The following is a 14,961-nucleotide window of genomic DNA, read 5'->3' on the forward strand; positions in this document are numbered from 1 at the left end:
TCCAAATCGTTGGTTTGTATCCTGGTTTCCTTCCCTTCACCGTTGGTTCTCTGTACATTTTTCTTTATTTCACTTTGCATAGCCTGCACTTATTCCTCTCCATTGTGTCTGTACTCAATCATTTCTGTGAGCATCCTGATTACCAGTGTTTTGAACTCTGCATCTGATAGGTTGGCTATCTCTTCATTGCTTAATTCTTTTTTTTTTTTTTTTCTTCACAGCACAATGAATTTTAATGTCTCCCCTTTGGGGGAGTGGAGGTTAAACTACCCATTTTTGGAGACACCCCAAAGGTAGTCTGGCATTTTGGCATGGAAAGGATTTGATCCAATCTCTTGCTGGCTTAGAATACAAAAGGCACATAAAGTTGGTTTAGCTGATCTGGGCTGGGGCGGAAGGTGAACAGGGAAGTGGTGCGAGACAGACGACGGGCAGAGCACGGGGGTGGGCTCAAGTTCTTGTGGACAGAGGTAGTTGGTCCTGAGTGGATGCTGGGGCAGCTGAGGGTATCCTAAGGCTCAGGCCGGGTAGAGGCTGCTGCGGTAGCCTTTATCTGCCCAGTCCACCAGCTCATTGCTCTGGAACCACAGCTGGATCTCCCTCTGGGCCTCCTCCACCGAGGTGCTGGCATGGATGACGATCCTGCTAATGTGGAGGCTGAAGTCTCCTAGAATGGTGCCAGGAGCAGCCTTAGCTGAGTCAGTGTGTCCTATCATGGCCCTTGAGGTGCAGACCACGTTGGGGCCTTCCCAGACCATGGCCACCACAGGGCCGGAGCTCATGTAGCTGATGAGGGCTGGGTAGAAGGGTTTCCCCCGGAGGTCATGATAGTGCTCAGCAAGGATGCTCTCCGGCGCCTGAGCTGGGGTGCACTAGCATACTGGGGACCAGGGTCCATAGGCCGCATGACAGCCTCTGCAGCGATACACACCCTAGGAGGCTTGTCATGGTGCCCGGCCCGCGGGCGCAGCCTCACTTAATTCTTTTCCTGAAGTTTTGATGTGTTCTTTCATTTGGGCCATATTTTGATGTCTCAATGTGCCTGTTACCTAGTAAGGGGTTGAGCCTTAGGTGTTCACCAGGGCAGAGCAATCTACTTCACTGCCTTGTGGCACTGTATGTGGGGGAGGGGTAAAGAGAGGGGACAATGTAGCTTGCTTACCTCTGGCCCCACTTTCAGTCACTTCTACTACTACCCACAAGCAAATTGGGCCCTTCTGGTGCTGATTTCCAGGTGGATGGGCTTGTGTACATTCCAGGACCCTGTGGATCTCTCCATTTCTCCTGTGAGGGTGGGAGTTTCTCCCGCTGCTGCAACCCCCACAGATTTTTACAGCCCGAGGTTTTGAGGCTTTAGTTTCCCTGCACTTGAACCCTGGGTTGTGTTCTCTGTTTCTCTCCCCAGTTTTTCCTCCCATTTTATCCTCATGCAAATGTGGGACCGCTTAGTCAGCCAGCTGCTGCCTTGTCTGGCCAGGTCCTTGCTGGGCATCCTCTCCAACCTGACTGCCTGGGTGCCTGTCTCCACCCCTCCTAATAGTCTGGATGAATGTTTCTTCTTTAACTCCTTGGCTGTTGGACTTCCCTACAGTTTGACTTTCTGGAAGTTCTGGTTGTTTTTTGTTTTTAAATTTATTGTTGTCCTTTTAGTTGTGCGAGGAAGCAAATCGTATCTACGTACACCCTCCATCTTGGCTGGAACTTCCATATGAGTGTTTTAGAAGACTGTGTATTCTGTCCTTATTGTTTGGAGTGTTCTATAATTATATCAAGTTGTTTGATAGTGTTCAGGCCTTCCATTTCTTTTTGAGTTTCTGACTGTTTGTATTATTAATTTCTGAGAGAACAGTGTTGAAATACCAAACTGATTTTCAGTTTACCTACTTGTCCTTTCACATCTATCATTTATTGTCTTATGCATTTTGAAAATTTATTAGGCGCATATACATATGGTTATGTCTTTTTGGAGATGTCACTGCTTTATTTTTTCATAACATTCCTCTTTATCCTCTGATAATCTTTCTTGTTTTGATATCTACTTTGTTTCAAATTAATATTGATTCTCACCTTTTTCTTTGGTTAGTGTTTTATGCTATATTTTTCTTCATCTTTTTCCTTTTAATTTTTGTGCCTGTATTGTATGTGTGTGTCATGTGTGTCTGTTTGTGGTGTATAGTGTGTTGGTGGTTGGGTTTTTAGGTTGGATAGTGTGAGTGGGTAGGTGGATTGGTTTGTGTTTTATTTCATAACACTGCTGTTGTGTTGACTATTTCAATTTTAAACAGCTTTTAATGAAAAAACTTACATACAATTTTTTCATTTAAAATGTATAATTAAACAATTTTTAGTAAAATTTATATGTTCTGCCATCATGACCATAACATAGTTTTATAACATTTTTCACCATCTCAGTAACATTCTTCATATTAATTTACACTTAATCTTGGTTTTCACTCTCAACTCCAGTCAAGCACTAATCTACTTTTTTTTTTTTTTTTGTAGATTTGCCTTTTCTGGACCTTTCATAATTCTGTAATCATTTAATATATAGTCTTTTGTGTTTGAGTTCTTTTACATAGATTAATTATTTTGAGGTTGGTCAGTATTACTGTATCAGTATTTCATTTATTTTTATTTGTGAATAATATTCAATTGTATACCACATTTAGAATACACCACTTTTTGTTTCTCCTTTAAACCTTTGATAAGAATTCAGGTTGTTTCTATTTTATTGGCTATGATAAATTATGTTTCTATGAACATTCATGTGGAAGTCTTTTTATGGATATGTTTTCATTTCTCTTGTATATGAATTGTTGAATAATATGGTGATTTGTATTTAACATTGTTTAGAAATCTCTTAAGTTTTTTTTCAATGTAACTGTAACATAATACATTCCCATCAGTAATGTATTAGGGTCAATGATTCTATCTTTGTCTACATTTGTTACTGTGTTATGTTGGAGTAAAATTACATCTCATTGTGGTTTCAGTTTGTATTTCCTTATTGACTAATGAATTAGGATTCTTTTTTCATTTTCTTATTAACCATTTATGTATCTTCTTTGGTGAAATGTCTATTAAACATTTTTGCCCAATTTTAAGTGGATTGTTTGCCTTATTACTAAGTTATAACAGTTCTTAATATGTTCTGGATAATAGGATTCTATTAGGTCAGTGATTTTCATCCTTTTTCATCTTTTTGCACATATAAACTAATTACTGAAATTTTGCAGCACACCAAAAAGTAGATTTTTTGCTGTTCTGACCAAAAAATGGTATGATTTTGATTTATTCACACCAGGTGGCCATTGTTATGTTGGCTGTTGTCATTTTTTAAAATTTGACAATCTAAGGGAAAAGATATCAGTGCCCCAGACTAAATAGTCATGTATTGTATGTTTTAAAAATTCTTGTGGCATACCCATTGAAAATTGTTGTATTTGGTAATTTGCAAGTATTCTAATAAATGCCTTGTATTTTAATTGTCATAATTGTGTCTTATGAAATAAAAAGTTTTGATTTTTATTGAAAGTTTATTTTCATTATTTTCTTTTAGGGAGGATTTTTTTCAGTATCATATCTGGCAAACCTTTGCTAACCCAATGTCTCAAGGATTTATTTTGTGTTTTCTTCTAACAGTTTTAGTTTTACCTTTTACAATTAGATCCCTGCCTATATTTTGAGATTAATGTTTATGTATATTGTGAACTAAGAGTCTAAGTTCATCTTATTGCTGTACATATCCAATAGTTTAATCACTGTTATTTATAATCAACTCCCCACTCCCACCCCCTGGAAAAAATCCGCTGTAATTTTGGTAGTGATTCTCACTGAATAAATAGATTAATTTTGGGAGAATTGTTATCTTGACCATCATGCATCTTATACATGAGATGTCTATTTATTTAGATGGCTTTAACTTTCTCCAATAACACTGTGTAATTTTCATTGTGCAAATCTCAGTTTTTTATTGAGTTATTAAATATTCAGTCTTTTTGATGCTATTGTGTGTGGCATTGATTTAATTTTATTTTTGGATTGTCCATTGCTAGTGTATAGACAATTTATTATTGTATGTGTATTTTGTATCATGTAGTTAGCTATCTCAGCTGATAGAAGAAATATGCATACTAATATGTATATACATATCTACAAATATATATATTAAATATATGTATTTAATCCTCACTCGAGGACATGCTTGTTGGTTTGAGAGAGAGATACATCTGTATGAGAGATAAACATCAATTGGTTGCCTCTTGTATGTGCCCTGACAAGGGACCAAACTGGCAGCCTAGGCATGTGCCCTGACTGGGAATCGAACCTGCAATCTTTCAGTTTACAGGAGACACTCTATCCAACTGAGCCACACCAGCCAGGGCTACAAATATTTTTGTATTTATATGTGTTTATATTAACCCAAACATTAATTCATATTGATGTCTCCAACTTTAATCCATTACCATGATTCAATGAGTAATTCTATTCATTTCTCTTTGTCTATAATCTTCCACTCATAGGTAGCAACCAAGCTCCTAACATTTGCTGTGCATTTACTAATTGTTCCATTCTGCTATACATGCATGTATAGCTATTTCAAAAGTTTCAAAAGACCCTGTGGGAAACAACCTTATCCACTAGAGTATAGTGCTTGTGAATAGCTCCTTTTGCCTTTAGTCTTATATATAGACTCCTCACATGAATGGTAAGAGTTTGGGAACTTTCCTCCTGGGATCAGGAACAAGGATGTCCTTTCTCACCACTCTTACTCATAATCATACTGGAAGTCTTAGATAGTGCAATAATACATGAAAAACAACAAACATTTATTGGAAAGGAAGAAATAAAACTGTATTTACACATAAGATTGTTTATGTAGAAAATTTCAAAGAATCTCCAAAAGCCTAAAACTAATAAGTGAGGATAAGAAGGAAGCAGGATACATGGTGACTATATGAAAGTTGATTGTTTTCTTATATGCCAGCAATGAACACTTGGAATTTATAATAAAAGAAAATATTACTTCTATTTACATCAAACAAAAATGAAATGCTTAGGGTATAAATCTTAACAAAATAGGTACAGGAATATTAGATGGATTGTTGGAAAACTGTTGATGGGATATTAGAAAACTCCAGGAAAGAGATCAAAGAAGATCAAAATAAATGGAGAGATATTTTGTGTTTTTAGATTGGAAGACTCATTATTGTTAAAATCACTCCCCCTCCTTGATATATAGATTCAATACCATTTTCATCACAATTCGATTAAAGTATTTTGTAGATATTGGTAAGTTGATTCTAAATTTTTTATGGAAAGGCAAATTATTACTACCAAGTAACATTAGTGGTACAGAAGAAGCACAAAGTAGGAAGACTCATACTACCTGGTTTCAAGACTTAGTATAAAACTGCAGTTATGGCCCTGGATGGTGTAGCTCAGTGGATTGAGCATGGGCTGCGAACCAAAGGGTTGCCAGTTGGATTCCCAGTCAGGGCGCATGCCTGGGTTGTGGACCAGGTCCCTAGTTGGGGCCACGTGAGAGGCAACCACACATTGATATTTCTCTCCCTCTGTTTCTCCTTCCCTTCCCCTCTCTTTAAAAAAAAATAAATAAAATTAAAAAAAATAAAACTACAGTTATGAAGACAGCATGTTACTGGTAAAAGGATAGACACTCAGATCAATACAACAGATTAAAAAGCTGAGAAACAGACTCACATAAATATAGTGAACTGATCTTTGACAAAGGCAGAAAGGCTGTCTGTCCAGTGGTGAAAGGATAGTCTTTTCAATAAATGATGCTAGAACAACTAACTGTTTTGTCCATAGGGAAAAAAAAAAGTGAATCTAATTAGAGACTTTAAACTTTTCACAAAAATTAACTTAAAATGGATCATAGACTTAAATAAATAATGGAAAACTGTAAGACTTATGAAATAGTACAGGAGAATATGTGACCTTGAGTTTGGTGATGAGTTTTAGGTACAACATCAAAAGCATAATCCATTTAAGAAGCCATTAGCAAGGAGATATTTTAAATGTAAAAATGTGTTTATTCACAATCCTTGAGAAGTTACCATTTCTTCAAAAAATTCTTAACAAAAACATGCCAAAAAAATTACAGTAGTACCTTATGTCACACCAAAAATATATATTTGATGTGTATAAACTTCAAAAAGCGTAATATAGGCACTGTGAATATGGGTTACCTTTAAAATACTTCCCATGATGTAACTACAACTTAAACTATGTTAAGACAGACATATATAATAAAATTAAGATATTTACATATTTAAAGTGTCATATTTATTTCTATGAGATAAAAAAAGAGATGAAACTACAGATGTCATTGCCTACCAGTTCAAATATTGAAAGGACCACATGGTTTTTCTTTTTAAGTGCAGCAAGAAGTTTAAGTTACTATTTACATCTGGACCTTTCTATATTATTGAGGACGTGCACTGTTATTGTTGCAAGGAAAAGAAATGGAAAAAAAAAAAAAAGGAAAAAATCAAAAGAATTTGCTTAGTGAAATCATATCAGTCTTCAGCAAAATCAAGACAAGCAATTAGGGTGTGTTTATCCTTGGCCTTTTAAATCAGTACATAAACTTTAGAGAAGAGTTCATTGTATATCACAAAAAGTAGTTACATATATTGATGTACTTAGTTCTATTCCATTAATGCACCTTGTATTACAAGGCAAAGGAAAACAGAAAAATCAACAGATCCTTTCACACCAGAAAGGATTTTATATACTTTGAAGTACCCTTATTGCCTGTGTAAAATCTTTCTGAGACCAGTTATTAAAATATAAACTTTAAAAGAATGACACCTAGAAATATAGTATATCTGTTAAAGTCTGTATTTACTTACAATGCACATAAAAGGAAGTGAAAAACCTAAGTATATTTATTTTCTTTGATATTACTTTTGATTACCAACTTTGTGTCCAAACCCTGAAAGCTTATTTTGTCACATCATATCCTTTGTTTCAGACTGAATCAACATTGTCATACTTGGATATATAATAAGTGTAGAAAGATTAAGAATAAACTGACAGTAACCAGAGGGGAGGTGGGCGGAGATAATGGAGGGAAAAGGGGGAAGGGTTTTCAGGAACATGTATAAAGGACACATGGACAAAACCCAAGGGGGTTGGGATCAAGGGTGGGAACTGGGAATGGCTGGAGTGGGGGAGAGTGGTGGGGGGAAATGGAGACAACTGTAGTTGAAAAACAATAAAAAAAAATGTGGAAAAAAAAAACATAAAAATGCCAAAAATAAAAAATAAAAAAACTATAGAAAGAAAATGATACTTGAGCATTTCTTTAAGGTCATTTATGAAAATTAATTGTGCTTACTACTAGATAATAAAATTTAAATCAGTAGTAGGAATAAATAATGCTGGAAAGGAAACACTACTCTAAATCTGAATCTGGTGGCCCGTCCTCATGCTCCCTCACATCTGCTAAGCATTAACACAAAATCTTAATATTTTCATAGTTAGCTAAATAAGTTTATGAAAACATACTAAGTCAAACTAATAAAAATTATTTAAAAAGTGAAAATCTACAAATAGTAAACAGGAATGCTATAAAGGAGTTAAAATAAATGTAATTGATAACATGACAGAACCATTAACTTGTTTTTGGAAAACAGAAGGCAGGTGATGAAGTTGCACTTTAGCAATTATGATATAGCCCATCATTCCTAGTCCTTTATAATAGCATTTACAACATGGTTTATACCTCCCTATGAAAAACCCCAGCATAATTTATACATTCTAGTTGGTTTTTAGCATTTGGTTGTAACTGCTGAGGAGGGTCACAAAGTTTAACAAAGGGTCACTTCTCATTTCTGTTGATCTCCATCAGACTGCTTCATGCCCCAATTAGACAGTTCTAGTACAGGATTTACAAATCCAGAATACTCAAAATTGCCTTTATCATCCACTGGCACTCATAAAATCACTCCCCCACTCCAGCGCATTGGAGTCATCAGAGGTGGACACAGGATAACTTCCAGGTTTCTTGCCATTACACCTGAGTGAATGTCTCAGGACATTCCTGGAGAATGTCTTCCTCTGTCTTAGAACACTCTATCATTGGAAACATTGGATTCATTCCTTCTTCATCTTCCCACTCTAGATCTAAGGATGTGCTGTCATCCTTTCCACTAGTTGATTTAGTTTTGGTCATTAAATCACAACTGCTTTCTGTATTTGCTGTCAAAACTGTAGCATCTGAGGAGAGTCTACTACTTGGAAAACCTTCATACCGTGATTTTATATGTCTCAAACAAGATTCAAAGTTGTCTTCCCATCCTGACTTTTGACATCTTGTTGGTGGGGTGGCCCATGCACAGTGCTCGGCTTTTCCTCCTCTCCAGCCTTGGAGCTTTCATTGCTTTATTGCCCTGGCTGCTTCATGCTGTGTTGCATATAAAGCTTCTTCTAGTCTTAACTTCTTGTAAGGCTAACTCTTTTTGAATTTTCATATCCATACCTTTCTGTTTTTCAGTAATAGAATCATAATGCCACCCACTCTCTTAGGTCAACAATTTGCCAATGACTGCTTCCTGGGCTTTTTCCTCCATCACTTTCTATTAGATTGTCAAACAAGAAAAAGTGACTCAGATGATTCTACTGTAGAGTTGCTTCAAATGAACTTGCTGCTTTAATTTTGGTACACCTCTTCACTGGGGTAGGCCCAGCATCTGCCTCCAGAATCACTGCCTCACTGACAAAAGAGCACCCTGTCCCTCAGTTAAACACTCACCTCTTGAGCATTCTAAAATAGTTAGATCCTCAGGCATGCTGCAGCCACCCCACTTCCCTGCAGAGCCATCTGAAGCACTGCATCTAGTAGCAGTTCTCAATAGTAGCTGCCCAGCATTGCTCCTCCCCCCACTCTAGGCCCGCAGGCAGCTGCATCCGGGACTCACCATGGGTGGGCTGGAGCTGGCGGCCTGGGGATCTTGGCTGGAATAAAAGCGTAGGCTACTCCGGAGACCACCCAGTCACTGCAACAGGAGGAGAGAGTGCCAGAGGGAGTGCTGGGCTGCTGGCTCTGGACCCTCAGGCCCTCCACATGGCCCTGTACTTGCCTCAGCGCTTAGCTTTGTGTGAGGGGCTGGTCCCACTGCCAAAGGTTGCCAGGTCCACTAAGTTGGACTTCATTAAAATTGAAAATGTTTGTTCTGAAAAAAGTCAAGAAAATGAAATGACCATGACTGAATGGTAGGATTGAATCCTTAACTTTTGGAATCTTATGCTACTTCCAGGTAGGTTGTGTCAGAATTGAGTTTAATTCTCAGATACCTTGCTGGTGTCTGAGAATTGAATGCTGGTGTGAGGGATCCCCAGTCCCCATGGAGGAATTGGGTTTGGGAACCCAATTTAATATAAAACCTCCCCAATTTCATCTACAGATTCAGTGTCAGCCAAACCAGAATCTGAGCAACCTCTACATGGATATTGTCAAGCTTATTGTAAAATTTACATTAAAATGCAAAGAAATTAAAATAAAAACAGTTCTGAAAAAGTAAAAAGTAGTTTGAAAGCTCACACTACCTGACTTATATACTTCTAAAGATGGAGTAGTCAGTGGTATTTGGTATCAGTGAAAGAAACACAAGGATCAGTGGACCAGCTTAAGGAGTCCAGGAATAGACCTACACAAATGTAGTTATTTTTTAGCTAACATGCAAAAGACCAATGTGGAAAGGGTAACCTCTTCAACAAAAGGTGCTGAAACAATTGAAAGACCACATATTAAAAAATGTGTGAACACATACCTTACTCATTATACAAATATTAATTAAAATATAGAAACTTTATGACATTTAGGAGAAAACATTCATTTTTAGAAACAGTACTGACAGCATAATATTAATGCTAGTTGAAAACTTTATTTCTTAAAAGAATATGGCAGGTTTTTTTTTTTTTTTAACAGACTATCTTTCAATGCAGTTTTAAGTTCACAGCGACACTGAGGAAGGCACAGAGATATACCTGCTGCCCCCAGGTATACTTTACTTTCCTCATTATCAGTATTTCCCACCAGAGTGGTACATTGTTGCCTACATTGATACATCAACATCGAAGTCCATAGTTTACATTCAGTATCACTCTTGCTTTTTGTTGTACCTTCTGTGGGTTTGAATAAATGTATCCATCATTAAAATATCAGAGTCTCTGCTCTAAAAGTCCTCTGTATTCCACCTATTTATCTCTTCCCCCTACTCCCTCACCCAACCCCCAGCCTCAGGCAACCACTGATCTTTTTACTTTCTCCATGGTTCTGTCTTGCATGATGGTTTTGTTTTGTTTTTCTTTTCTACTTATGTTTACATCTTATTTGGGTTGTTTAGGTTGACCTGTGTTCGAGTTCCCTGATTCTGTACTTCTGTTGTCTAATTATGTCTTCATTTTTGTTAATGTGTTTTTGATTTCTACCATTTTCATTTGATTCTTTGTTAGAGTTTCCATCTCTATTGTGATACTACATGTGTGATCTTGCCTGTTACGCACATTTTTAATATAGCTTAGTTATTTAAAATCTCTGTTCTCAAATCTAGTATCTGCGTCTGGTTTTGAAGTTTGCGTGCTCTCCGTCTGTTTTTTTTTTGTCCCTTAGTTTTTGAATGCATTGTAAATTTTGTTGAAAGTCAGACATGCTATATATAAGATAGTACATACTGAAGTAAATCTTTTTTATTGTTTGAGAAAAGCACTTCTTTCCTTTGTTTAGGCTATTAAAGTAGATTTTTTGTATCAAACCAGTCAGGGTGGTTTTTGAAGTTTGTTACTGTGGTTTCACTCTGTACACCAGAGAATTTGAACCTTTGTTTTTGTGTCCCTGCTTGGCTTTGGGTTTCCCACTTTGCACTGCTACCCAGAGAGGGTCTGTCTCCTTCAGCTTTATCCTGTGAACATATTCTAGTTTTACTTGATGCTTGTTAGCATGTGGTTGAGAGGGGAGGGGTATTTTCTACTGTTCTTTGTTTAATCAATTTTTAAATCTTTAAAAAAATATTTATTTTTAGACAGAGGAGAAGAGAGGGAGAAAGAGAGCGGGGGAAACATCAACATGTGGTTGCCTCTTGCACACTCCGCACTGGGTATCTGGCCTACAACCCAGGCATGTGCCCTGACTAGGAATCGGACCAGCGACCCTTTGGTTCGCAAGCGTGCACTCAATCCACTGAGCCACACCAGCCAGGGCTCTACTGTTCTGATTAAGACTCAGCGTTAAGCAGGCACTTTGAATTTGTGTCTCGGCATATGGATTTCACACGTCTTGCATCTTCAGATGTGATACTATTTTCAGCATGTATTTCTGCTCCTTTCCTAGGGCTGAAGCTTTGTTTTTTTCCTCCCTGTTACCCAGATATAGTTGATTTCCACCAGTGGCTGCCCCCACATTGTGCACTTAGGCTTTTGTTCTTAAAGGTAGTAGGCCTGGTACTAATTTTGCTCTGTCCTCTCTTCCCAATGCTTTGGGCTCCAGCTTTTAATTATCTTCCTTTTATATTAAGAACGTTTTCTTCTTTGTAAGAGAGAGAGGAGGGATTTGTCTAGGCACAATTTCAGCCATAGTTGCTGCTCTCCTTTCCCAGGGAGCACCGAGGGAACCTTTTTCTGTGATCTTTCCTATTTACCTGTTGGTAAAGACTGTAATGAATGAGTGCAATGTGGCCTCCATTTTGAAACCCAGAGGGGCTTCTCATTCTTATGGTAGGCCACACTTGACTTTTAGCAGTTTATTCTGGTTTTTAGTTTAACATGTCTACCTGCTTTTATATGACTTCCTGTGGCATTTGTTCCAGTAATCAAATGTTCAGATTCTGTTTTTCCCCTGCAGGTACCTTCCCTTCTCTAAATTTCTATATCATTTTTTTGCCTATGACTTTATTTCTAAGGTCAAGAAAATCATTAACTTGTAGTTGTTGAGCCTTTTTTCTTCTCTTAAGGGATGTAGTGATGCTGTTCCTAGATTTCCACATGTGTAAGCTTTGTAATCTTTCTTTTTTTTTGTTTTTTTTCTCGTTTCTCATTTTTGTCTAATGCTTTATTTGAACATATTTTAGTATTCCGTTTTAATGTTCTTTTATACTTTTTAAAAAAGATTTTATTTATTTTTTAGAGAGGGAAGGGAGAAGGAAAGAAAGGGAGAGAAACATCAATGTATGGTTGCCTCTCACGCATCCCACAACCCAGGAATGTGCCCAGACTGGGAATCAAACCAGTGACCCTTTGATTTGCAGGCCGGCACTCAACCACTGAGCCACAACAGCCAAGGTGTTCTTTTATACTTTTTGATTACGTGTCAAATTTGCTTTGTTGCATTAGGGATTACAATATACATACCTTGCAGAGTGCCCTTGGCGGTCCCTGGGATCTGTCTCTTGCTTCAACAGGGTTTCGACGGAGCAGGCCCAGGGACGCTGCTTCTTCCAGCCTCTGACTGCCCTCCAACCTCTTTTCCAGTCACCACGTTTGGAACCACCTCAGCCATCCTCAGGCCCCAAAACCAGCCAACAGCATTTTTTGAGCTTAACTCCTCATTGCCGAACAACCATGAGCTTCCAAATTCATCAGTTATTCCACCCAGGTAGAGGTTCCAGTCAACTACCTGGCTACCCTGCATCTGCAGGCCTCCTACACCTCCCTCTCCCTGGGCTTCTATTTCAACCAAGACGATGTGGCTGTGCAGGACATGGGCCACTTCTTCTGATTGCTGGTGGAAACGAAGCACGGAGGTGCCAAGTGTCTGTTGAAGATGCAAAACCAGCATGTGGCTGTGCCTTCTTCCAGAATGTGCAAAAGCTGTCTCAAGATGAGTCAGGTACAACTTAGGATGCCATGGAACCCACCTTGGCCTTGGAGAAGAACCTTTTGCATCTGTATGCCCTGTGTTCTGCCTGCACAGCCCCTTAGCTCCGTGACTTCCTGGAGAACAACTTCCTGGATGAGCAGGTGAAACACATCAAGAAGATGGGCCACACCTGGCTCACTCTGCAGGCGGCAAGGCCCCCAGGCTGGGCTGGGCGAGTATCTTTTCTGAAGGCTCACCCTCAGGCTCGGCTACCAGCCTTTGGAGCCCAGAGGACTTTGAAGGGTCTACATCCCCCTGGTGTCTGGCTTCTGCCTGAGCCTCTCCCTACAACAACTAAGCATCCTTTTCACCACCATGTAGCCCACTCCCATGCCTTGGACCAAATGGAAACAATCAAGCTTTATGTAGCAAAAAAAAAAAAATTATATGTAAAGTAAAATAGGTATTATTTATATATAAATAAAGTGTATATTATTTATATATTTGTATCTAAATTAAAATATATTTATATAAATTAAACATTTATATAAATATAAGTACATATATAAATTTATATAGAAATAAATGTTTTATATAATATATATGAATAAATACATACAGATTTAAAGCTTTACCATTTCAAGTAAAACAGAAAGAAGCCTTTACATTCATATAGATCTGTTTGTATTTCTCCCTTGATTTTTTTCAATAGTTGCCATGTATTTTATATATTTGAAAGCTCACCAGACTGTTAAGATTTCTGCTTTCAAGAGTCGTACATATTGCCCTGGCTGGAGTGGCTTAATGGGTTGAGCACTGGCCTGCAAATCAAAGGGTCGCTGGTTTGGTTCCTAGTCGGTGCACGTGCCTGGGTTGTGGGTTGGGTCCCCAGTAGGGAGTGTGTGAGAGGCAACCATACACTGATGTTTCTCTTCCTCTGTCTCTCCCTCCCTTCCCCTCTCTAAAAATAAATAAATAAAATCTTAAAAAAAAATGAGTCGTACATATTTTAAAGAGCTGAAAGAGGGGAAATAGAGTCCTGTATATTTACTGAGTCATTTACCAGTTCTGTTGTTCTTTTTTTATTCCTAAAAATACCAGCTTCCCCTTGATATATCATTTACCTTTAGACTAAAGAACTCTTATCATTTCATCTCAATTCTGCTTGAAATAAACTCTTCATTTTTCTTTATCTAAGAAGGTGTTCATTTCACCTTTATTCCTGAAGGACATTTTCAGTGGATTAAGAGGTGTTAGGTGATGGCTTCTCTTCTTTCAGCACTTTAAAAGATGTTTTTCTACCATATTTGTCCTCCACAGTTTCCAATAAGAAATTTGCAGCTGTTTGAATCATTGTTTCCTCATATGAAATGTGTTATGTTTTGTAGCTGCTTCCAAACTTTTTCCTGTAATTTTGTTTTAGCAGTTTTACTGTGGTATTTCTGGGTGTGTTTTTTTTTTCGACGTATTTTGTTTGGGTTTGCTGAAGTGGTTAAATATGTGAACTTATCTTTTATCAAATTTGGGAAGTTTTTGGTTCCCACAAGTAAATATATATTTTGCACTTTTTTTCTCATTCTGGCTCTCTGATCACTTGTATGCTAGACATTTTGATATTGGTCCTGAGGCTCTTTTGTTGCTTTTGTTCTGTTGCTCAGATTGGTTCTTTTGCCCTGTTTCCATTCTGTTATTAAGATCTCAAGTGAATTTTTAAATTGTAGATGTAACTTTTAGTTAAAATTTTCAATTTGTCTCTTTTTCAGTATTATTGAGGTATAATACACCGTAAAAATTATCCATTGTATGTGCACAGTTCCTTTGTTTTTAGTAAATTTGTGTAGTGTGCAGCCACCACAGTCCACTTTTAGGATATTTTATTATTTCCAAAAATTACCTCAAGCCTGTTTATAATCAGTGCTGTTCCCATCCCCAGTACCAGGGTACCGCTGAACTCTGTCTAAAGGTATGCCTTTTCTGACTGTTTTCATATAAATGAAACGTAATGTTTATTATATTGAGTTTGGTCTCCACTTACTAAAATCTTTTTAAGGTTTATTTTTGTGGTAGCATATATCAGTATTTTATTCCCTTTTTAGAGCTGAATATTATTCAATTTCATAAATATAACAGTTTTG

At 37.5% G+C, this 14,961-nt stretch overlaps 2 protein-coding genes and 1 pseudogene across 24 annotated transcripts in view; 1 reads left to right on the plus strand and 2 right to left on the minus strand.

Annotated features, from left to right (window-relative positions):
* The window catches only part of ZCCHC13 (zinc finger CCHC-type containing 13), a 171,285-nt gene that overhangs the window by 39,959 nt on the left and 116,365 nt on the right, over window positions 1-14,961 (plus strand). The window lies entirely within an intron of this gene.
* On the minus strand, window positions 47-1,690 carry LOC112300010 (nucleoside diphosphate kinase, mitochondrial). The gene is made up of 2 exons (XM_045191213.3): window positions 1,682-1,690; window positions 47-872 (listed from the first exon to the last, which is right to left on the minus strand). The coding sequence occupies exons 1-2, from the start codon at window positions 1,688-1,690 to the stop codon at window positions 519-521; spliced, it is 363 nt and encodes a 120-aa protein (XP_045047148.1). The 3' UTR covers window positions 47-518.
* LOC123479219 (AP-1 complex-associated regulatory protein pseudogene) lies at window positions 7,860-8,411 on the minus strand (annotated as a pseudogene).

Source organism: Desmodus rotundus, chromosome X, assembly GCF_022682495.2.
Source record: "Desmodus rotundus isolate HL8 chromosome X, HLdesRot8A.1, whole genome shotgun sequence".
In the NCBI taxonomy this organism is placed as follows: Eukaryota; Metazoa; Chordata; class Mammalia; order Chiroptera; family Phyllostomidae; genus Desmodus; species Desmodus rotundus.